Source organism: Chelonia mydas, chromosome 2 (genome assembly GCF_015237465.2).
Source record: "Chelonia mydas isolate rCheMyd1 chromosome 2, rCheMyd1.pri.v2, whole genome shotgun sequence".
In the NCBI taxonomy this organism is placed as follows: Eukaryota; Metazoa; Chordata; order Testudines; family Cheloniidae; genus Chelonia; species Chelonia mydas.
The window spans coordinates 226,572,094-226,597,020 of record NC_057850.1 but is presented as its reverse complement, the minus strand read 5'-3'; the positions used below and the strand labels follow the sequence as shown (position 1 = coordinate 226,597,020).

The 24,927-nt window shown below is 45.2% G+C and overlaps 1 protein-coding gene across 1 annotated transcript; it reads left to right on the top strand.

The window, feature by feature from the left end:
• Nucleotides 1-9,549: 9,549 nt before the first annotated feature.
• LOC102945042 (uncharacterized protein C17orf98-like) lies at nt 9,550-20,920 on the top strand. Its single transcript, XM_043538838.1, has 4 exons — nt 9,550-9,573; nt 10,516-10,617; nt 11,135-11,234; nt 20,742-20,920. Exons 1-4 carry the CDS (start codon nt 9,550-9,552, stop codon nt 20,897-20,899), a joined length of 384 nt encoding a protein of 127 aa, XP_043394773.1. The 3' UTR covers nt 20,900-20,920.
• The last annotated feature ends 4,007 nt before the right edge of the window (nt 20,921-24,927 follow it).

Genomic DNA, 24,927 nt, shown 5'->3' with positions numbered 1-24,927 from the left:
GCGCATACAGCCAGACCTGCTACACAGAGCTGAGTTTGATTTTTAACAAGATATATATGTTAAAGAAAACTAACTTGCTTTTACTGTTTAAGGGCTTCATCCTGTAACTTTTATTCAGATCTGTGGTCTCTACTCACACAAATTATCCCTCTGACTTTACTGGGACTGTCCTTGTGAGTAAGGATAGCAGGTGCAGGGTCTAAAGCCTTCTCTATACAGGACAGTTTTTTGAGTAATAGTTTTGGGGCTATGTTGCCTGCCATCCACACACAAAAGTTCATTTTTGGATTCTCTGGCCTGCATTAATCAACACACTGTCAAAGTGAAACAACTTTTTTCTGGAATGAGTATTTTCAAGCTAAGATTTGTGTGGCTGCATCTATATTTCATTTTAACTATTCTGCTTCTTTGCAGTGGTGTTGTAGCATGGTTGGTCCCAGGACATGAGAGAGACGAGCGGGGGTGAGGTAATATCTTTTATTGGACCAACTTCTGTTCATGAAAGAGACAAGCTTGTGAGCTAACCCAGAGCTTTTCAGGTCTGGCAAGATACTCAGAGGGTGACAGCTAAATACAAGGTGGAACAGATTATTTAGCATAAGGAGTTAACACACGTTGGAAGAGACCATCCAAGATGAAGGGGGCAATTCATACTTTTGCAGTCATAGGACAAAAGAGGGTTAGTGGGTTACAGATTGTTGTAATAAAACATAGGTGTCTCTACTGAGTCCATGGATTTTAGTGTCTAGCAAAGTAATGAATTTAAACTCCCAGACTCGTCTTTTGAAGGTGTTGTGTAGATTTCCTTTGAGAGGTCAGACATGGAGTGATTATTGTGTGAAAAATGTCCATTCATGGATGATAGGGTGTTTTTGTTTTTTATCATTTTTCTGTGTTCATTCAAGAGCATTATGATTGTCAAGTTTCACCCACAGAGGTGTTATTGAGGTATTCAGTGCACTGGATGAGGTACACCCCATGTTATGGTAAGCATGATGTAGGCCCCTCCCCCAGAGCTCACTGCTGCCCGCGGGGAGAGGGCTGGGGGAGTCCTCCTCTTTTGCCCCAGCTCCGGGGCAGCCTGCCTGCACCCAAAACTCATCCCCAGCCCTGTCCCACCCCAGAGCCTGCACCCCCAGCCAGAGCCCTCATCCCCCCTGCACCCCAACCCTCTGCCCTAGTCCTGAGCCTCTCCAACACCCCAAACCCTTCATCCCCAGCTCCAGCCAGCACCCTCACCCCCCCGCACCCTAACCCTCTGCCCCAGCCCTGAGTCCCCTCCTGCATCGTGAACCCCCCAGTCCCACCCCACAGCTCTCATCCCAACCCTCTGCCCTAGCCCGCATCCCCAGCCCCACCCCACAGCCCTCACCTCCGCATCCCCTCCTGCCCCCAAACTCCCTCCCAGAGCCTGCACCCCTCACCCTCTCCTGCATCCCCACCCCAGCCCAGGGCCTGCACCCAAACTCCATCCCAGAGCCTGCAGCCCTCACTCCCTCCTGCACAACCACCCCCTGCCCCAGCCCGGAGCCTGTACCCAAACTCTGTCCCAGAGCCTGCACCCCCACCCCCTTCCCACACATCCTCTCCTGCCCCCAAAATCACTCCCAGCGCCTGCACCACCACCCCCTGCCTCAGCCCGAAGCCTGCATCCAGCACCCAAACTCCATCCCAGGGCCTGCACCCCAGACCCCCTCCCCCACCCAAACTCCCTCCCAGAGCCCAATCTCTCATCCCTTTTGCACCGAAACTCCCTCCCAGAGCCTGCACCCCTCCTGCACCCCAATCCCCTGCCCCAGCCCAGGGCCTGCACCTCAGACCTCCTCCCCGCACCCAAACTCCCTCCCAGAGCCTTAGGCAGGTGGGGGGGCCGGAGTTTGGGTGGGTGGAGTTTGGCAGGGGCAGGTTGTGGGCACCACCAAAATTTCTACAAACCTGCCACCCCTGTTGGTGAGGCCTCACCTGGAGTACTGTGGCCAGTTTTAGGCTCCACACTATAAGAAGAATGTGCAAAAATTGGAAAGAGTCCAGCGAAGGGCAACAAAAATGATTAGGGGGCTCGAGCAAATGACTTATGAGGAGAGGCTGAGGGAACTGGGATTATTTAGTCTGCAGAAGAGAAGAATGAAGGGGGATTTGATAGCTGCTTTCAACTACCTGAGAGGGGGTTCCAAAGAGGATGGATCTAGACTGTTCTGTGGTAGCAGATGACAGAACAAGGAGCAATGGTCTCATGTTGCAGTGGGGGAGGTTTAGGTTGGATATTAGGAAAAACTTTTTCACTAGGAGGGTGGTGAAGCACTGGAATGGGTTACCTAGGGAGGTGGTGGAATCTCCTTCCTTAGAGGTTTTTAAGGTCAGGCTTGACAAAGCCCTGGCTGGGATGATTTAGTTGGGGATTGGTCCTACTTTGAGCAGGCGATTGGATTAGATGACCTCCTGAGGTCCCTTCCAACCCTGATATTCTATGATTCTATGAAGGTGATTTTAAGTGTGTTAAGGTGTGTATCCCAGACTTTCTCCTAGGAGCATATTTTGTGTTATCTCAGTGCCTGCCTATAGGTAATAGATTTCTTGGTGTGTCTGGGCTGGATACTAGATCTGCAAAGGTAGGCGTCATGATCCCTGGGTTCCTTGTATATAGTTGTTTGTAGGGGTCCATTGTTGAAACTGATCATGGTATCCAGGAATTTGATGCGGGTGTGGGAGAGCCCTAGAGAGAGTTTGACTGAGGGACGGTGGTTGCTAAAGTTGTGGTGGAAATCGATGAAGGAGTTCAGGTCATCTGTCCAGAGTATGAAGAGATCATTAATGTATCTCAGGAATATCACTGCTTCTGGCATTCCTCCCGCTGCTGTCCCACACTGCATAGCTTCGCACCTGTGGCAGCCTGTCTCGGTACCTATGTGCTCTCTACTGCTGTGGAGTCATCTTGACTGGTTGGCACCTTCCTGTTTAAATGCTGGAATGCAGCCAGGTGAACCTCTTTGTGATTCCAGCCTGTGGCAGGTTCACACACCTGAAGCCACATACCCATCTCCCTCAGCAGAAAGACAGGGAATCCCCTTCCACTCAAAGGTGCAGTACATTTAAACAGACTCAGAATATATTCCTAGTTACAGAATAGCTGTGGTTTTCCTTTCTCAGCAATCCTATCTTCAGAAACCAATGAAGAAATCAGGTTTGGAAGAAAACAGGTTTGGGTTAGCTCTGAAGGTCTCTCCTGGAAATACTGAGAAAGAAATAACTTTGGTTCTTCAAGCTGGTCTCAAAGGTATAATAAAAAAAGCATCTCTTATCACTGTGATAAAAAACTCCCTGAAACAGGCACTATTACTATATCACTGAAATGGACTCTGAAATTAGTTTTCATTTGCTTTATTATTCTTGCTGATGGAAGAATAAAGCCAGCTTGGTGTTTTCCAATGCCTGGCTGCCTTCTCAGTTTTTTGCTGCTTTCTGGCTCCATACCAGACCTGATGATGGATTTTCCTTAGTCTGCATTATTCCTCCCTTCAGTCATTCTTAGCTTGATGAATCAAGTTCATACCAGCTAGCTAGGTAAGATAATGAATACTAAGTTGCACAGTGAATGATTTCCTGTGAATAGAATGAAAAGGGTACTTAGTTCTGTATCCTACATAGTTCACCTCATGCTCTAGTCTTCTGAACCTGGCACCTGTATACTCCGCTGCCATATTCCAAATCACACAGGCTGCTTTGGATTTGGGTAGCATGCAAATGAGAGACCTAAAATCCATACCTCCTTTGAATCTGTTGTTAATAGTAATGAAGATAATCAGAGTTGAGAGCCAGCTGTAGTGAGTTTAGATGACAAATGAGGATTCAGATATAAGATTGATAGCAATTACACTGTCACCTGCTATTGCTCTAATCTCCACCCTGAAGTTCAATTGTTAGCAAATGAATGCATAAGGACTATCTTTAAGGACACGAGATACTAGGATTTCATCCCAGTGACTGTAAGTAGGGCTGTACCAATTTTATTTTCAATTTACTACTACAAATTTTTGTCCTGCTTTTTTGAATAATTTTGCCCTGAAGTTTATGAGAATTCTTTAGCCTGGAGACTTCATCTGCATTTAAAAAATATGGCCTGATCTTTCTTTGGTCTGGGCCACCTGTTTCCATCTTGGCTTCCTGATGACCTTCTGCTGTCAAGTGGTTTGCATTCATTTTCTTTTTGTTTCATTTTCATCCAGTTGCTATTTCAAGGCCCAATCCTCCAACCCCTTACTCACATGACTAGTCCTACTGCAGTCAGTGGCATAATACGCATGGATAAATGCTACTCACACAGGTTAGCAGGGTCAGGTCTCAAGTTTTCTTCTGGGTGGCTGTATTTTTTTCCTGCATCATAGTTCATCAGAAAAGGTATGAAGAGAAATGGTGTCAGGTTAACAGGGTCTAGCAAAGAGGGGCTTGGCAACAGGTGCCTCAAAGGGAATACGGTTGGATAAAACCTGGTTGAAGAAAGGCCATAACATTTGTATAAGGGACATAGGAGAGACTAAAGTTTGTTTAAGGACTAGCATTGTCTATTGGCCTGTTCCTGAGAGATGGGGCTTGCTCCGGTTCCACGGAGGTCAAAGGAACTGCTTTCATTTACTCCAATGAGTGTTGGAGCTGGCCCATGTTGAGTACCTGCAACTTTCTCTGAAGCTGCAGAGAATTGAGGATGATCTGCACCTGTGAGGAGCAGGCTCTATATATGACATTAGGTGGGGAAAGGACCTTTACTGTGGGTTTTTGAAAGGAATAAGATCCAGGCTTATAACAGAAAACTGATTACAATGTTCCGTAGGGAGAAGCTACTGCTTCTGCATTATAAATGTCACTGGAGGTCTGAAAGCCTAGAGGCAGAGCGGTCTTGTGTTCTGTCTTGTCTTATGGGATGAATTAATTGCCAGATTATTCTGAAATGTTAAATAAGATTTTTAAAAGGGCATTTTCAGATTACCTTAAATAACCAGTGTCCAGTTTGAAACCAAACAACATGGTAACCATGAACATTGCTTTTTTCCTTGTTTTGTACTGTGTTTTCTTTGATTTTTTTTTCAATACTTGTCTTTTTTCTCTCAATAAACAAAGGACCTCTCATTTGGGGGACAAAAGTAAGCAAAAGAAGAAAATTGCAGCATTAGTAAATGCTAGCATTTAGACAACTAACTACTGGATTGCACCTGCAAAATAGAAGTCCCACTTTAAAAAATTGGCCCAAGATAGCTATTAAAAACAACAGGAAAAGGACTGGGTTATCTTTTCACAGTATCAAAGTCTCCCTAAAACAATCTACTGCATGTTATATTTGTTACTGGAAATTGGTCCTTACTACTAGTTGAGGAAAAAGAGAATACATTGAATGAACACCAATTGCCTAGTGCTTGCCATTTATTAGAGGTATATTGCTTACTGTGTTCTAAAGAAAAGTGCCAATGAACAAAACAAATTTTCAAATATTTCTTTTTCTTGTGGACCCAAAGATGAGGATTTCCTACCCTTCCTCCTGCGACCCCCAGTTGCTCGGGTAAATTTTCCATTGAAGCAATGGAAACAAAATCAGGCCCAAAGTCATTTAAAAAATACAACAGACTCTCACTAGAAGTTTCCCAGACGCTAACCATAAAACATTGCACCTTATTATGAGCTTCAGCGATGCGGTGAACACTTTGACCTTGATGAATTTTGTGCTCTAAAAAAGCCCACAATGGAGCTCGACTCTTACTTGAACACGGTGTGTATTAAAATAGCGAGAGACAAGAAGGAGTGTTAGGCCATAATCCTTATTGGCCCATACTTTTCAGCTATATTAGACCCAATTGACCATAAGCTGCAGAGCATGAAGGTGAAACCTTGCAACAAAGAAACCATGTCAGGAAGGAGATCCAGCTTTAATAGAGGAGCAGAGTATAGGGAGCAACAATGGGAAAATAATAATACATTCATTTCTACAGCACCTTTCATCCAGGAACATCGAACACTTTACAAACATCAACTACTTAAGCCTCACAACCATGCTTCTGAGGTAGGAACAGATGCTGTCCCTTTCACCCACCACTCAGCAGAACGCTGAAGCTTTTTGACAGTGTGCAGCAACAGCACACAACAGTTTAGGATGCAAAACAAAGAACGTCCTCTCGAACTGAAACAGCGAGACAGGGCAGAAGTTTGGAATCTGGAAACTGGCCTGCCCACCGTTACCCTCACAAAAAGAGCCCTGGATCTTTAACACCAAGTGGTCAGGATCTCAGTTTTATGTCTTAGCAATAAAACTGAAAAGGTGAAAGCAGGGGCAGAACCAATCTTTTAACAGACAGCTATGGAAGAAGACAAATTTGTAAACTGAAAGAGGAACAAAGGGAAAACATTTACCCCCTGCTCTTAATAGAGGCTCATTCATTAAAATAAGGCAAGGGATCCAAGGTCATAGAAAGTTACATGTGATCAATTTTTGGAAAATCCCCTTGTTAGGGTCCTACCGAGCAAAGCCATAGTCAGAGACTCTTTGGAATATTGCCAAAGTGAAGTGTCATGAAGGCCCCATTCTCCTTCTTTGGGGCCCACGTAAACTCATGCACACTCTGCTAGACGTATTGTACGTGAAAAGGGTTGAATGACCTTTGCTCATAATGGACCCCAAGCATGAATGCATTCAGGAGAGGCCCAGGACTAAGATATTATGTAAAGCCAAAAACATGGAATGAAATTCTTCTGGATTGGGATGAGGGTCATTGCTGGGGCAGTGGACGTGTAAGGGTTCACTCTGCACCTGGTGTACTGATTAACAGAGAGTGTCATAGATGGCATGGTCAAGTCCGTAATCTTCCCAAGCACAAACACCTGCCTCTAGCTTAAATTAGTTTAGTAAAGGGCCTGTTCCCTCAGTACTCCAGGAAAATATATGCTCCTGCTACAGCTCTAGTGTCATAAATGTCCCCAAGAGTCTCTGTCACATCAATGTAAATAGACCTCAACTCCTGTACTCCCCTGGCTCATTCTGATCCCTGTATCCCATCTTCCTAGATGTTTTCCATGTGCCAGCTCCTGGCCGCACAATAACTTCCCAATACTGAATGCTTCATTCCAAGTCCCCTTCTGGAGAGAAAGTTCTGTCTCCCATTTCCCCCTCTGGTTCTGTCCCTCGCCTCAGGACTTGCTTGGGCCTATTTTCTGCCATGCAGACAAAATGTTTTGCCATCCCCACCCAGTCTCCCCTCCCAGCCCCACCAACCGAGTAGTGATTCCTGTCCCCGTCTTCCAGAGAAAGAAAGATGTACTGACTCTTACCTACACCTCACACTAGGTTAATGGGAGTGACCAGCACAGGCTGTTTCTAGTGAGAGATGGGACACCCATGTGTCCCTGAAAACCGGGAATATTCCTGTTTTCAGGGGCTACGCCTTTCAGTTTTACAGTAAGCAGTGTTTGTCCTTGTTTTGTAAAGCCCAGCAGACTGGGCGCCTGAAGGAATTGGTAAAACTGACAGCCAGCTAGGTGAGCATAGCTGCACCTCAGAGATCAGCCCTCTGTCATGCTGCCACCCTGCCCTTCACGAAGCCTGGAGCTCCTGACACAAAGTCAGATCCACGTGGACTCTGAGGTCCAGCACTGCTGCAGGTGACGAGCCCTCTAGGCAACCCAGCTGCACTACCAGTACATGCAGCAGCTACTGACCCAGGCTGAGGGGATTCAGAGGAGCAGCCGTGTTAGTCTGTATCCGTAAGAAGAACAGGAGGACTTGTGGCACTAACAAAGTTAGAGACTAACAAATTTATTTGAGCATAAGCTTTCATGAGCTACAGCTCACTTCATTGGATGCATACAGTGGAAAATATAGTGGGGAGATTTTATATACACAGAGAACATGAAACAATGGGTGTTACCATACAGGCTGTAACCAGAGTGATCAGGAAAGGAGAGCTATTACCAGCAGGAGAGCGGGGGAGGGGAGAGAACTTTTTGTAGTGATAATCAAGGTGGGCCGTTTCCAGCACCCAAAGAAGCCCTTGAGGAATTCCACCATGATTTCAACAATTTCCATCCCACCATCAACCTCAGCCTGGACCAGTCCACACAAGAGATCCACTTCCTGGACACTACGGTGCTAATAAGCGATGGTCACATAAACACCAGCCTATACCGGAAACCTACTGACCGCTATACTTACCTACATGCCTCCAGCTTTCATCCAGACCACACCACACGATCCACTGTCTACAGCCAAGCTCTAAGATACAACAGCATTTGCTCCAACCCCTCAGACAGAGACAAACACCTACAAGATCTCTATCAAGCGTTCTTACAACTACAATACCCACCTGCTGAAGTGAAGAAACAGATTGACAGAGCCAGAAGTCTACCCAGAAGTCACCTACTACAGGACAGGCCCAACAAAGAAAATAACAGAACGCCACTAGCCATCACCTTCAGCCCTCAACTAAAACCTCTCCATCGCATCATCAAGGATCTACAACCTATCCTGAAGGACGACCCATCACTCTCACAGATCTTGGGAGGCAGGCCAGGCCTTGCTTACAGACAGCCCCCCAACCTGAAGCAAATACCAGCAACCACACAACAAAAACACTAACCCAGGAACCTATCCTTACAACAAAGCCCATTGCCAACTGTGTTCACATATCTATTCAGGGGCACCCACCATCATAGGGCCTAATCACATCAGCCACACTATCAGAGGCTCGTTCACCTGCTCATCTACCAATGTGATATATGCCATCATGTGCCAGCAATGCCCCTCTGCCATGTACATTGGCCAAACTGGACAGTCTCTACGTAAAAGAATAAATGGACACAAATCAGACGTCAAGAATTATAACATTCAAAAACCAGTCGGAGAACACTTCAGTCTCTTTGGTCACTCGATTACAGACTTAAAAGTGGCAATTCTTCAACAAAAAAACTTCAAAAACAGACTCCAACGAGAGACTGCTGAATTGGAATTAATTTGCAAACTGGATACAGTTAACTTAGGCTTGAATAAAGACTGGGAGTGGATGGGTCACTACACAAAGTAAAACTATTTCCCCATGTTTATTTCCCCTCCTACTGTTCTTGTAAAGTGCTGGAAATGGCCCACCTTGATTATCACTACAAAAGGTCCCGTTCCCCCCGCCCCGCTCTCCTGCTGGCAATAGCTCTCCTTTCCTGATCACTCTTGTTACAGTCTGTATGGTAACACCCATTGTTTCATGATATCTGTGTATATAAAATCTCCCCACTATATTTTCCACTGTATGCATCTGATGAGATGAGCTGTAGCTCACGAAAGATTATGCTCTAATAAATTTGTTAGTCTCTAAAGTGCCACAAGTCCTCCTTTTCTTTAGACTGAGGGGAGTAGCTGCATGGATGCCCACCTCCCCTGCACCGCACCTCGGGAGATGCGGAGCTCAGAGGACCAAAGGGCGAGATAAAGGTCTCCGAGTGGATGTGAGTGAGGAATGAATACATTTGGCACAGAGCGAGGGAGGGGAAGCTCTGAGGGGATGGCAAAAGAGGAGAGCGGAGATGGAAAATAGAAGGCAGCTCGTGGTTTGAGAGACCCTTCTTTAAGTATAAATGTCTCATGTCCCAGACTTGCTGTGACACCTTGGGCAAGTCGCTGCCTCCGTGTGGAGATCGGAGCCCTAGTTCATTAGGCCCATAGTCATTGTTCTAGCTCATCACTTGTGTAAAGTAAGAGGTTTCTAAAACACTTCAGTGCCCCAGACTTGTGCCATTTCAAAACAATACCAGGTACAAATAAAAGGATTCCCTTCTCAGTTGCGGTTAGATGACTTTCCATTGGCAACAATTGCAGCCAGAACCCAGGAAACAGAAAGTTGCTTCAGCTCGATTGCCACCTAAGGATTCCTGAACTCTGGCCCCCCCAGAAATAAGTTATCGAAGTGCACAGACTAGGGGCCAGCCCGCAGATTGGTGGCAGGACTCTCAGGTCCTGCAGGGGAGGCCCACGGCTGAGACTGAAGTTTGATGACAGGCAAATGTAAACGTGCTTAGGGGCACAAACTGAGCACTCCCAGCATAGTCCACAAACTGCCATGAGCAAAAGTGGGCTGTTTTTACCATCTGGTACTGTGTCACATACAGCCACCTCCAGAGCTGAATCCTGGCCTAAGTATGCTCTGGATCAGCTCTGGCATGGCAAAGCCTACCTTCGGGTCCTCCTGGCTGGGGCCAAGAGCTGGCATTGCTGCGGGATGACTCACACCTTGGTCTTTACCAGACCTCACAGTCCCAGACTGCAAAAGAGAAAATAATATTCCTAGATGCATAGAAAAATCCAAAATAAAGGTCCGTATTGGCAAGCCTCGCTCTGCACTTTTCTGTTTCAATCCCATTTGCGGCTGCGCTGCCTAAAAAAATCCCTGGGCATGTTCAAATGTCACTAATGTTCTCCGTTTTGGCAATGTGCTGTACTGTAGTGTCCTGTACGGAGGGTTGTGCCAAGGAAAGTGATGTTTGCTGCCAAAGCTGGGCTGTAGAATTCCTCCCTATAATGCTCTGAGGGACCCCCATGTAGCTGCCTATTTCACAACCAAGCCTGTGCCTTCTTTGCTCCAAAGAACAGGACAAGTAAGTATCATTCTATGTGCACAAACATTTGGCCGAGTTTGCTTAACTTTATTTGAATATTGTAGCTACTAAAGTAAGTGTGTTCTAATTTTACTTTTTTCTTCTTGTCATTTGAACTCATAATAAATAAGTACAAATCAGGTGTAAGAGGGAGAGACAGGGTCTGAGCACAAACCTGGAGCCAGGCATGCCTGAGTTCCAATCCTGACTCTACTACTGACTTCACTCGTGGCCTTGAACAAGCCAGTTAACTTCTCTGTCTCAATTTTCCCTTCAGTAAAATGGGTAACACCTACCTGCCCTGCAGGGGTGCTGTAAAGATTAATTAGTTAAGAGTTAAAAGTGCTTTGAGGTGTTACATTTAGTATGCTAAAATATTTAAGTAGTATTTAAGTAGGAAAATAAAAATAGAATAAAATCACTTTATTTCAAAATTTGGGGAGAGAAAAACAATGCACTATTGTTACAAACAAATAACTTATGAAAAAGTAGTTTTAGAAGTATTTTATCTTCACAGGCAAATGGAGCAACATCAAGTTCTGGTAAAATGGCGGAGTGTTTCCAGTTCAGCAGTGCAGCTGCCCTTTATCTGATACTCAGGAACAAAGCTGGTGCAGGTTCTGTGACAACCCCCACACTGTAATACATAACACATTGCACTTCAATAGCACCTTCCATTTATTTATTATTATTATTATTATTATTATTATGTATTCATATTAGAGGCTTCAATCAGGATCCGAGTCCTACTGGGCCCTGTACACACAGATAGTAAAAAGATGCTCCCTGCCCCAAGGCGCTTACAATCAAAGGGCCTTTCCCCGCGAAAACATACACACATGCTTAACTGTATACACAAGTGGTCCCACTGAGATCAATAGGGCCATTCACGTGCAAGGAATTATGCCTGTGTGTAAGTAGGGGTCCTATAAAGGTAGCCAGCCAGTCAGGCAGCGGCACGGACAGCTGCAGCGGCACAGGAGCCAGCAAGCAGAGCTGTAAAGAGGGGAGTTTGAGCGGGAGCTCTGTTGGAGGAGTTTGTCTTGCGGTGCTCGTTTGGGGTTTGTTTGTGCTGTGGGTGGTGGTGTTTTGGTGTGGTTTGTTTCCCAGACTAACAGGATCTAGGTGGGAAGGCTATGACAGACACAGAGGCAGCAGTGGTAATGACCCATGTAGTGGAAGACACAGTGAAGATGACTGGCTGTGGAAGCTGCGGTATGTACATGATCCTGGAGCGGGTACCTGGAAAGAGTTTCGTCTGCATGAAGTGCCGCCTGATAGAGCTGATGGAAGAAAAGATCCGAGGATTGGAGATGCAGGTGGAAAGTCTGGTTGAGTTTAGAAGGGGGTTTAAGCAGATTATGGAGCAAAGACACGAGATGGCTGAAGGGAAAAGCTCAGACTTGCAGATGGAAGCAGGACCGAATAACTCGGAGGGGAGACTGCTGGGTGAAGAAAATGGACAGTGGAAGCATGTGACTGAAAGAACCAGGCAGAGGAAAAGACGGGCTAGTGAAGGAGAAATAGAGCTCAAGAACAGGTTTGCAGAGTTGGAAAATGAAGAAGGGGCACAGCAGGTGGTCACTGAAGGTGGAAGGGCAAGGAAGAAGAGAAGAGCAGCTAGTCCTATAGGAAAAGGGGAAGAGTCAATGGAGACAACACCAAATATGAGCCCTAGGAGGATACAGGATGGGTTGAAGAGAATTACAAGGGAGAATAAGAATGGAAAGGACTTGCAGCCAGAGGGAACAGGGATAGACCAGAGAATCGCACCATCACCAGGAAAAGGCAGGTCTATGTGATCGGGGACTCCTTACTGAGAAGAATGGACAGGCCTGTAACCAGAGCTGATCCAGAGAATAGAAAGGTGTGCTGTCTGCCTGGTGCTAAGATATGGGATGTGGACCCGAGGTTGAAGAGGATCCTAAAGGGAGCGGGAAAGAATCCACCGATCGTCCTTCATGTGGGAACAAATGATACCGATAGATTCTCGCTGGAATGTATCAAGGGAGACTATGCCAGGCTGGGGAAGATGCTTAAGGAAATCGAGGCTCAGGTGATCTTCAGTGGGATTCTGCCTGTTCCTAGAGAAGGGCAACAAAGGTGTGACAAGATTATGACTATCAACAGATGGCTCAGGCAGTGGTACTATAAGGAGGGCTTTGGGATGTATGGCCACTGGGAGGCCTTCATGGACAGAGGACTGTTCTCTCGGGATGGACTTCATCTGAGCAGGGAAGGAAATAGACTTCTAGGATGGAGGCTGGCACAACTGATTAAGAGAGCTTTAAACTAGGAATCTGGGGGAGATGGTTGGGAGATGTCCAGGTAATCTCCATGCCGGATTTTAACATTGAGAGGGAAGAAAACAAAGTAAGAGAGGATACAGCTGTGGGTAGGAGAATGGACATAAGGAGGAAGGGCAGTGTGGATACCAGTCTAATAGGTCATACTGGCGATAGAATGTCCATGCCTAATCGGGTAAAGAAAGTGAGCGAGGCCAAACAGCAAAAATTAAGATGTTTGTACACCAGTGCGAGGAGCCTAGGTAACAAAATGGAGGAACTAGAGCTACTGGTGCAGGAAGTGAAACCAGATATTATAGGGATAACAGAAACATGGTGGAATAGTAGTCATGACTGGACTACAGGTATTGAAGGGTATGTGCTGTTTAGGAAAGACAGAAATAAAGGGAAAGGTGGTGGAGTAACATTGTATATCAATGAGGAGGTAGACTGTAAAGAAATAAGAAGTGATGGAATGGATAAGACAGAGTCCATCTGGGCAAAAATCACATTGGAGAAGAAAACTACTAGAGCCTCCCCTGGGATAGTGCTTGGGGTGTGCTGTAGACCGCCAGGATCTAATTTGGATATGGATAGGGCCCTCTTTAATGTTTTTAATGAAGTAAATACTAATGGGAACTGTGTGATCATGGGAGACTTTAACTTCCCAGATACAGACTGGAGGACAAGTGCTAGTAATAATAATAGGGCTCAGATTTTCCTGGATGCAATAGCTGATGGATTCCTTCATCAAGTAGTTGCTGAACCAACAAGAGGGGATACCATTTTAGATTTGGTTTTGGTGAGTAGTGAGGACCTCATAGAAGAAATGGTTGTAGGGGACAACCTTGGCTCGAGTGATCATGAGCTAATTCAGTTCAAACTGAATGGAAGGATAAACAAAAATAAATCTGCAACTAGGTTTTTTGATTTCAAAAGGGCTGACTTTCAAAAATTAAGGAAATTAGTTAGGGAAGGAGATTGGACTGAAGCACATATGGATCTAAAGGCAGAGGAGGCCTGGGATTACTTTAAATCAAAGCTGCAGAAGCTATCAGAAGCCTGCATCCCAAGAAAGGGAATTCATAGGCAGGAGTTGTAGACCAAGCTGGATGAGCAAGCATCTCAGAGAGGTGATTAAGAAAAAGCAGAAAGCATACAGGGAGTGGAAGATGGGAGGGATTAGCAAGGAAAGCTACCTTATTGAGGTCAGAACATGGAGGGATAAAGTGAGACAGGCTAAACGTCAAGTAGAGCTGGACCTTGCAAAGGGAATTAAAACCAATAGTAAAAGCTTCTATAGCCATATAAATAAGAAGAAAACAAAGTAAGAAGTGGGACCGCTAAACACTGAGAATGGAGTGGAGGTTAAGGATAATCTAGGCATGGCCCAATATCTAAACAAATACTTTGCCTCAGTCTTTAATGAGGAGCTTAGGGATAATGGTAGCATGACAAATGGGAATGAGGATATGGATTACCTTGTCCGAGGTAGAAGCAAAACTTCAACAGTTTAATGGGACTAAATCGGGAAGCCCAGATAATCTTCATCCGAGAACATTAAAGGAATTGGCACATGAAATTGCAAGCCCATTAGCAAGAATTTTTAATGAATCTGTAAAATCAGAGGTGGTACCATATGACTGGAGAATTGCTAAAATAGTTCCTATTTTTAAGAAAGGGAAAAAAAGTGATCTGGGTAACTACAGGCCTGTTAGTTCGACATCTGTAGTGTGCAAGGTCTTGGAAAAAAATTTGAAGGAGAAAGTAGTTAAGGACATTGAGGTCAATGGTAAATGGGACAAAATATAACATGGTTTTACAAAAGGTAGATCATGCCAAACCAACCTGATCTCCTTCTTTGAGAAAGTAACAGATTTTTTTAGACAAAGGAAACGCAGTGGATCTAATTTACCTACATTTCAGTAAGGTATTTGATACGGTGCCACATGGGAATTATTAGTTAAATTGGAAAAGATGGGGATCAATATGAAAATTGAAAGGTGGATAAGGAATTGGTTAAAGGGGAGACTACAGCGGGTCATACTGAAAGGTGAACTGTCAGCCTGGAGGGAGGTTACCAGTGGAGTTCCTCAGGGATCGGTTTTGGGACCAATCCTATTTAATCTTTTTATTACTGACCTCAGCACAAAAAGTGGGAGTGTGCTAATAAAGTCTGCGGATGACACGAAGCTGGGAGATATTGCCAATTCAGAGAAGGACTGGGATATCATACAGGAAGATCTGGATGACCTTGTAAACTGGAGTAATAGTAATAGGATGAAATTTAATAATGAGAAGCGTAAGGTCATGCATTTAGGGATTAATAACAAGAATTTTAGTTATAAGCTGGGGACACATCAATTGGAAGTAACGGAGGAGGAGAAGGACCTTGGAGTATTGGTTGATCACAGGATGACTATAAGCCACCAATGTGATATGGCTGTGAAAAAAACTAATGCGGTCTTGGGATGCATCAGGCGAGGTATTTCCAGTAGAGATAAGGAGGTGTTAGTACCATTATATAAGGCACTGGTGAGACCTCATCTGGAATAGTGTGTGCAGTTCTGGTCTCCCATGTTTAAGAAGGATGAATTCAAACTGGAACAGGTACAGAGAAGGGCTACTAGGATGAGCCGAGGAATGGAAAACCTGTCTTATGAAAGGAGACTCAAGGAGCTTGGCTTGTTTAGCCTAACCAAAAGAAGGCTGAGGGGAGATATGATTGCTCTCTATAAATATATCAGAGGGATAAATACCAGGGAGGGAGAGGAATTATTTAAGTTCAGTACCAATGTGGACACAAGAACAAATGGATATAAACTGGCCATCAGGAAGTTTAGACCTGAAATTAGACGAAGGTTTCTAACCATCAGAGGAGTGAAGTTCTGGAACAGCCTTCCAAGGGAAGCAGTGGGGGCAAAAGACCTATCTGGCTTCAAGGTTAAGCTCAATAAGTTTATGGAGGAGATGGTATGATGGGATAACATGATTTTGGCAATTAATTGATCTTTAACTATTCATGGTAAATAGGCCGAATGGCCTGTGATGGGGTGGGATCTGAGTTACTACAGAGAAGTCTTTCCTGGGTATCTGGCTGGTGAATCTTGCCCACATGCTCAGGGTTTAGCTGATCGTCACATGTGGGGTCGGGAAGGAATTCTCCTCCAGGGCAGATTGGAAGGGGCCCTGGGTTTTTTTGCCTTCCTCTGCAGCATGGGGCACGGGTCACTTGCTGGAGAATTCTCTGCACCTTGAAGTCTTTAAACCATGATCTGAGGACTTCAATAGCTCAGACATAGGTGAGAGGTTTATTGCAGGAGTGGGTGGGTGAGATTCTGTGGTCTGTATTTTGCAGGCGGTCAGACTAGATGATAATAATGGTCCCTTCTGACCTTAATGTCTATGAGTTTACAGGGTCTAAGTCTATGATGAGACACCACATGGATGCACCTAACAGATGTGGGGGAGCACAAGGTGACTACGATTGATGTAACAAGCAGCAGTCAGAGCATGCCAGCTGCCTAGCCATTGTGGAGTGCTGTGTAGGCATCGTGACAGATGTAAGATTTAAGCAGAGATCTGAAGAGAGAGGATAATGAAGTGGTTTTGCAGATTTTTAAGGGGAGATCGTCCCATGCATAATGTGACACCGCTGAGCCCGAGCCTGCTGAAGCCTGATGAGTCGTTCCTGAGCTGGAGAGTGTGATAAGTCACCAGAAGCAATTACCTGCAGGTCTTGTGACAGGCCCCCCATACCATTCAACCAGGGTTCAGCCAGTCCACAGGGGAGGATACACCCAGGTGATCCCAAGGCAGATATATAGGTTCCTAAGGGAAGCAGTTTCTAGTCTGCTCAACATTTATCTGGCTGGGAGCATTTCCATTGCTAATAGTTTCAACAGACTGTCCTTGCTCCTGCTCCAGCTCTGGCTTGCTTCTGCCCTAGCCATGTCTGTTTCTATGCTAGGCAGCAGAGGAGAAAGCACAAAGATGTTTGAGGAAAAACTGGGCTGATGGATGGCATTGCTGGTGGAGCAGAGGCCAATGTCTTGATAGTATATAAGAGAGAGGTGGGTAAGGAACTGGTTAAAGGGGAAACTACAACGGGTCATACTGAAAGATGGAGGGAGATCACTAGTAGAGTTCCTCAAGGACTGGTCCTGAGACCAATCTTAGTTAAGATTTTCATTCCTGACCTTGACACAAGTAGGCTTGTGCTAATAAAATTTGCAGACGACACAGAATTGGGAGGTATTGCCAATATGGAGGAGGACCAAACTATCATACAAGAAGATTTGGATGACCTTAAAAACTGGTGTAATAGATATGGGATTAAATTCAATAGTGCAAAGTCATGCTTTTAGGTACTAACAGGAAAATTTTTTGCTATAAACTGGGAATGTATCCGTTGGAAGCGTCAGAGGAGGAGAAAGGCCTAGGTATACTGGTCAATTACAAGATGAGTATTAGCTACCAACATTATGCGGCCATGAGAAAGGCTCAGGACTGGCTCTAGGCACCAGCAAAGCAAGCACATGCTTGGGGTGGCAAATTCCAGGGGCGGCATTCCAGCCACCCTTTTTTTTGCCTGGGAAGTTGCGCTCGGAGCTTGGGGTGGAAAATTTTTTGCTTGGGGCAGCAAAAAACCTGGAACCAGCCCTGGAAAGGCTAATGCCATCCTAGGATGTATCAGACAAGGTATTTCCTGTAGAGAACGGGAAGTGTTAGTACCATTATACAAGACACTGGTGAGACCACATCTGGACTACTGTGTGCAATTCTGGTCTCCCATGCTTAAGAAAGATTAATTCAAACTGCAACAGATGCAGAGAAACGCTACTAGGATGATTAGAGGAATGGAGAACCTACCTTACAAGAGGAGATTTAAGTAGCTTAGCTTAAGCTAGGTTAGCCTAACCAAAGAAAGGATGAGGGGAGATATGATTCCTCTCTATAAATATATCAGACATAAACAGTGGGAGAGGAGTTATTTAATTTAAGGGCCAATGGTGGCACAAGGACAAATGAATATAAACTGGCCATCAATACGTTTAGGCTTGAAAGTAGATGAAGGTTTCTAACTATCGGAGGAGTTAAGTTCTGGCACAGCCTTCAAAACCAAACTTGTTTTAAGACTGTGGTTGATATGTTTGTGGAGTGATGAGATAGGCCATATTCCATTGTAGCCATTCTGTGACTCCTATTACTAAATAGTTCCAATGGCCGGAGATGGGCACTAGCTGGGCAGGGCTCTGAGTTACTACACCTGTTCCCAGGTGCTGGGTCTTGCCCACATGCTCAGGGTCTAACTGATCACCATATTTGGGGTAAGGAAGGAATTTTCTACCAGATCAGATTGGCAGAGACCCTGAGATTTTTTGCCTTCCTCTGCAGCATGGGTCACCTGCTGGTTTGAACTAGAGTGAATTCTCAGTAACAAAGTCTTTAAATTAAGATTTGAGGACTTCAGTAACTCAGCCAGAGGTTTTGGGCCTACTACAGGAGTGGGTAGGTGAGGTTCTGTGGCCTGGTATGTTCAAGAAATCAGACCAGGTGATTATGATGGCCCTTCTGGCCTTTAAAGGCTATGAGATTAGACACAGGGTGGGGCCAAAGCTCTTAAAAATGAATACACGTAAATGTATTTGATGCAGTGGAAGAAGAGCCAGTGGAAGGATACAAAGGGAGGTGATGTGGCCAAAACAAAGAGTAAGAAACCTTTGAACCTCCCATCTCCAGATTTCATAGCATGCTATTTATTACCATTATTTACATCACAGTAGCTCCAGAGAGCCTGGTTAGGCTCAGGGTCCAATTGTGCTAGACACGTGCACAAACAGAGGTAGACATGGCTCTTGTCCCAAAGGGCTCACAATCCAACAAGATGAGCCGCATAAGAAGGCGAGACAATCAAATGTACTATCATATGGTACACACATATGTATACATTAGGAGCAAGAGAAAGTTGTAGGAAAGTGTAGGGCCTCTACTTAGTGGGGAAGGATAGCTAATAATTGATGACACCTGAGGCGTTAAATGCCTGTTATGCTTCAATCATCACTAAAAAAGGTTAATGGTGACCAGATACTCAACACAGTTAATATTAACATCAAGGGGGAAGGAACACAAGCCAACAAAGGGAAAGAACAGGCTAAAAATATTTAGACAAATCAGTTGTATTCAAGTCAGCCAGACCTGATGAAATTCTTCCTAGGGTACTTAAGGAGCTAGCTGAAGCAATCTGAGAACTATTAGCCATTATCACCAAGAACTCATGGAGGACAGGTGAGGTCCCAGCGGACTGGAGAAGGCCAAATGTAGTACCTAGCTTTAAAGAGGGTAAAACAAAGAGGACCCAGGATATTATAAACCAGTCAGCCTAACTTTTTGATACCTGGAAAGATATCGGAACAAATGATTAAACAATCAGTTTGTAAGCACCTAGAAGATAAGATTATAAAGACCAGCCAGCATGGCTTTGTCAAGAACAAATCATGCCAAAAAACAACTTAATTTCCTTCTTTGACAGGGTTACAGGCCTAGTGAAGTGGGGGGAGAGTGGGGGGCAGGGAACCAGACTTGATATATCTTGATTTTTAGTAAGGTTTTTTTTTAAAATAAAACATGGTCCCATATGACATTCATTGAAGCAAAACAAGGAAATATGGTCTAGATGAAATTACTATAAGGTGGCTGCACAATTGATTGAAAGACCATACTAACAGAATTACCAATGGTTCACTGTCAAACTGGGAGGATGTACCTAGTGGAGGGGTATCTCACAGCGGTCAGTCCTTGATCTGGTGTTAATCAATATTTTCATTAATGACTTGGATAATGGAGTGGAGACGATGCTTATAAAATTTGCAGATGACACCAAGCTGGGTGGGAATGTAAGCACTTTGGAGGACAGGATTAGGATTCAAACGAACCTTGACAAATTTGAGAATAGGTCTGACATCAACCAAATGAACTTCAGTAAAGTGCAAAGTACGTCATTAAGGAAGGAAAAAGCAAATACACAACTACAAAATAGGGAATAATGGGCTAAATGGTAGTGCTGATTAAAAGAATCTGCAGGGGATATAGTGGATCACAAATTGAATGAGTCAACAATTTGATGCAGTTGTGAAAAAGGCTAATATTCTGGGGGATGTATTAAAAGGAGTGTCATACATAAGACGTGGGACGTAATAGGCCTGGTTAACTCGGCACTGGTGAGGCCTCAGCTGGAGTACTGTGTCTAAGTCGAGGGTGGGAGAGAGCTACACTTTAGGAACAATGTGGCTAAATTGGAGCGAATCCGGAGGAAAACAACAAAAATGATAAAAGGTTTAGCAACCCTGCCCTCTAAGGAAAGGTTAAACAAACTGTGCCTGTTTAGTTTTGAGAAAAGAAGACTGGGGGTGTTCAACTACAGTAAGGGCTGTTATAAAGAGGACTGGAAGCAGTTTACTTGTTCTCCATGTCCGCTGATGGTAGAACAAACAGTAATGGGCTTACTCTGCAGCAAGGGAGATTTAGGTTAGCAAGTAGGAAAAACGTTGCAACAATAAGGATAGTGAAGCTTTGGAATAGGCTTCCAAGGGGTGTTGCGGAATCCCCATTGCTGAAGGTTTTTAAGAACAGGTTGGATGAACATGTTGCAGAAATGGTCTAGATTTACTTGATCCTGCCTCAGTGCAGGGGTCTGGACATGCAAGCAAGGTCCCTTCCAGCCCTATATTTCTCTGATTCTGTGCAGCCTATAAGATGACAGCTTTGTAAATACTTTTTCTTTTTTTATAAACAAGAGCCTCGCAAGCTAACCTGATCCTTATCTGAGTTTTCCCTCAGGTCATTCTGCAGCACATGTGGGTGGTCACCAGCTGTTTCTCACCTCAGTCAAGCCTCTGGTTGGATACAACAGCACCTACGGTTACAGAAGAAACACTCCATCTCTGCGCAGGCAGTCCTCACTGTTTGGCCTAGTCACCAACTTGCCAATTCACTAAGGGCTTGTCTATGCAAAAATTTGCACCAAACTAATTAAACTGGTTGTAATCCACACTTTATTTCAGTGCAAGTTTGTGTGTTGACAGATTTCAGAGTGATAGTCGCGTTAGTCTGTATCAGCAAAAAGAACGAGGAGTGCTTGTGGCACCTTAGAGACTAACAAATTTATTTGAGCTACAAGTACTCCTCGTTCTTTTTGTGTGTTGACACTCTTATTTTGGATGCAGAGTGTCACTTTGATGTGGAATATACTGCAATATTGTGGTGCTGAGCAGCAGGAAACCCAGTGTCCTGTTTCAATTTTTGCTGGTCTGTGTTGAAGCTACATTGAAATAAGACACTTGTACTCCACGCTAAGAGTGCACACAAACAGACTTGCACCAAAATAACTCCAGGTGTGAATTAAAACCAAGCTAGTTATTTTGGTGCAAGTCTGCAGGTGGATCTGACAGAACTCCTATCACAGTACAGGCCACATTCCACTCTACTTTGAGCTGGATTGGTGGGTGTTGTGAGCATTTTAATTTGGGGACTTTGCAAGTGAAATATCTGATCATGTACATACAGAGTCACACTGTGCTGTCTGTCTATACATACTAAACATGGCCGGCTAACCACAGTTTCCTTTGATAATCTCTAGTCACTTCTTGTTCAGACAAAACTCTCCCCGAATGAGCAATGCTGAACTGGGCCCTAAAGGACCCTTTGATAGTGGAGCAGTAGATCCCAAGAAGAAAACCAACGAAAGCATATTTGAGGTCTTAGTAGTCTCTTGGCTTATATGTCCACATAGGTGCGTAAGGAGGCATGAGATCTCTTTCCATCCCTGTGCAGAATACCTGGACTTCAAGTCTGGGTGTACAGGAATAAGCAACACTGCAACATTCCCTGGCCAGAGTAGGTGGGCAGGAAGTGGACAACAGTATATGACACAAATGACACATTAGTCCTGTTAATAAGCAAGTCTGACATAATTTGGCTCTTCGCTCCGAGGACAGCAAGCCAGGAGCTCAGTAGTAGCATCGCTGACTCCTCATGCAGTTTTATGGCTCTGCTGTCCTTTGTGCAGAGCTCTATTTTAGTTTAGCTGGAAGAATGATGTGTGTTCTGTGTGTTGTCACTAGTCATTTTTCAGAAAGGCTGATTCTAGAGCTGACAGATGATGTAGGGGTGAGTTACCCTATGTCCGTGATCACTATAACAGTTATAAGGAATTCTATGCTTCAAAAGAGTTAGATGACAAATGAAACTCCGTGGACAGCTCCAGACGAATGCAGCACTGCTTATTACATGAACTGAAATTTTACTAAAATGTTTCATGTTGTTAGAATTATACCAGGCAGCAAAGCTCTAAATAAATTAGCACACCCCTATTACTTAGGCAGCCAAGAAAGGGAAAACAGAAACACCTGTTACAGGTAGCACTGAATGAGATGTTGCCTAGTAACTCTCAGCAGGGAACAGTATAAAGCCAGTTAGGTTAGCATTGTAGAGGTTATAGATGAGTGACAATCTGAAGGTAGGAAAGCTCTGTGCAGCACAGCTATGATTCTTTCCTTTTATGTAAGTGCTTAGGAACCGCACAAAGGTATGTACAAGCTTATACAGACATGTGTTTGACAAACAAATTACTGAAAATATTTTTTGCACAGAAGCCTTTGCACCCATTGTCATCAAATCTCTGAAATGTGTAAAAAGATAGCAAGTCAAATGCCTCTGTGGATCCTTACAGTGAGTGGACAAGGCTTAGTTCTGATGCTATTTTTGCAACAGGGAGTATCTAGAGTGAAACCCTTTGCCCATGTCTGCTAATGGCACAGGCACAAGGACATTGCTTGAAGGAGGAAGTGAGCTGCTCTTGCATCTGAACCATGTTTCCTTGAATGGTTTTAAATATGGTTGAGGTTTGGAGTTTAAAAAACCACTTCCAACTAAGTCCACTTAAGAAGATTTCCTCTGTTAACAGTGTTTAAAGTCATGGTAGAATGAAAAAGTGATGATGTTTGTATAAAACACCTAGCTTGTTTACCCCTGCTTCAGGGCATCATTTCCTTATGTAAGCGGGGGAATAGTGCCGCTATTGTGGGGAACTTTCCTGGCTTCTTTACTACCCTGGTGAAGTGGGCTAGCGAAAGGCTCTGAGTCTTTGCTTCCACTTCCTTTACCCAGTGGCCCCCCTGCCCTTGAGGACTCCCCTTCCACTCTCCTGTCTGGCAGAGTCCTTGTAACCCCAACAAGGCTGGGCCCAGGACTCCTGGGGGGCTCAACCCCCAACCCTGCTGTGGTCACCTAGGACAGGGGCTAGGGTGTCCCCACTCTGGGGTACTCTCTTTGCACTGGGCACTTCTCTGACCCACTAACCATTCCATACAATGTAAAGCAAATGCAAGTTATTTAATCAACAATTAATTTTAAAAAGAATAAGGAAAAATGGGAAAGGTTAAAGGAAACATATCACTGCGCTCTGTGGCACGGAACATCACAAACAGTGTCTCTGGAATGTCAGGGCAGTTCACAGTCTGTTCCTTGTAAGTCCCAGGCCTTCTTTTGAGGCCCTAGCTGTGCTGTAGGTTGGACACTTGCTCTGGTGGTGGCCACACGCTCTCAGGCTCTAAGTGGTAGGACCCTTCTTCCCAGTGTCGCCCCCGCCCTGTCGGGGTTTCGATCCAGCCTGGCCTGCAGAGCCTCTTGGCTGAGGCGTCTCCCTGTGCTGGGCCTGCTGCCCAGGGTCCCTCTCGGTCTCCCCAGCTGCTCACCGCACCCAGGTCCTGACTGCTCCAGCCCCAGCTCCACCACTCTGTCTCTGCGCTGCTGCTGTGCCTCCAGCTCCCTGGGCTGCTTCTTTGGCCCCTCTGCCTCTGGTTGCTGCAGCTCTGCTCCCAGGGCAGGTCTGCTCTGCAGGCTGCTTCTGTGACTGCTCCCAGCGCTGACCTGCTTCATGGGCTGCTTTTCTGGCCCCTCTGGCTCTGGTTGCTGCAGCTCTCCTCCCAGGGCAAGTCTGCTCTCTCTGGGCTGTGCCTCTGGCTTTGGGGCTGCAGCTCTGCTCCCAGGACAGGGTCTTCTCTCTCTGGGCTGCTTTTCTGGTCCCTCTGGATCTGGCACAGCTCTGCTCCCCAGCTTAGCTTGGGCCCCTACTTTCTCCTTCGCTCTGCCCCACTCTGTCTGACCCAGGCAAATCCAGCTCACTCAGCGGACGGGAACTCCCTGGCCTCCTGACTCCCAGATTAGCCTGCCCGCCCTGTCATTCAGGCTCACCTGGAGCATTGGCCTCTCCCCCTTGTTCCTGGGGGCTGTCAGTCTCAGGGTCCTGATTCCTCATCGACCCTTCCCCCTTTTTAGTACTTGGAGCTAGCAACTAAAACACCCCCACTGAATGTTAGTAAGGGGGCAACAATCCCCTTACATTTACAAACATAACTGGCGTCTAAGAGCTGAGTTCCACTCTGTGCCAATACTACCACTCATGTCAGGGACACAATGGAAGTGGCTTGTGTCTTCCCGATTTAGAGGCTGCCTATTTAGAGGCTGTCCCAGCCATCCATCCATCCTCCTGCCCTCTCAATGCTGGGGGCTCCTGAGGGCAAGGGTGAGGGCTGAAGAGTACAGAGACAGATTGGTGCCTACAAAACAGGTTCCCTGTGCCGGCTGATATTCACTGGGAGTTTAAGGAATTTGAAACTACGGTACGGCTCCTTTGTTTTGACGTAGCACAGCCAGCACAAAGAAGCTACTGGGCAAGAACAAATTGTGCCCTGGCTGTCTAGTTACAGGTCTTCCCAATCGGAAGGCTTCTTCACTGAAAAACAACAATCTAAATTAAATTCCAAAAAATAATTTCATCCCATTTTTGAATTATGTTTACTTCTGCACTGTTCGCTGTAATGTGAAAAGGCCTTCCTCTCGCGTTGCTGGAAGAGCCTAGGGCTAAGGTAACCATGCTCTGAAAATAGGTTTCTGGAAATGAATCTCAAGAAGTGGTGAAATCTAGCTTCCTTGGGGGTAGGTCTGGTCTGCTGGAAGAAAACAG

Bases quoted from the DNA above. Each gene is read 5' to 3' on its own strand.
- LOC102945042 (XM_043538838.1), top strand. From the start codon at position 9,550: ATGGAAAATAGAAGGCAGCTCGTG. The intron at 9,574-10,515 runs GTTTGAGAGACC...TTGCTGCCAAAG, and splicing joins AAAATAGAAGGCAGCTCGTG to CTGGGCTGTAGAATTCCTCC. The intron at 11,235-20,741 runs GTTCTGTGACAA...GTTTTCCCTCAG, and splicing joins CAGGAACAAAGCTGGTGCAG to GTCATTCTGCAGCACATGTG.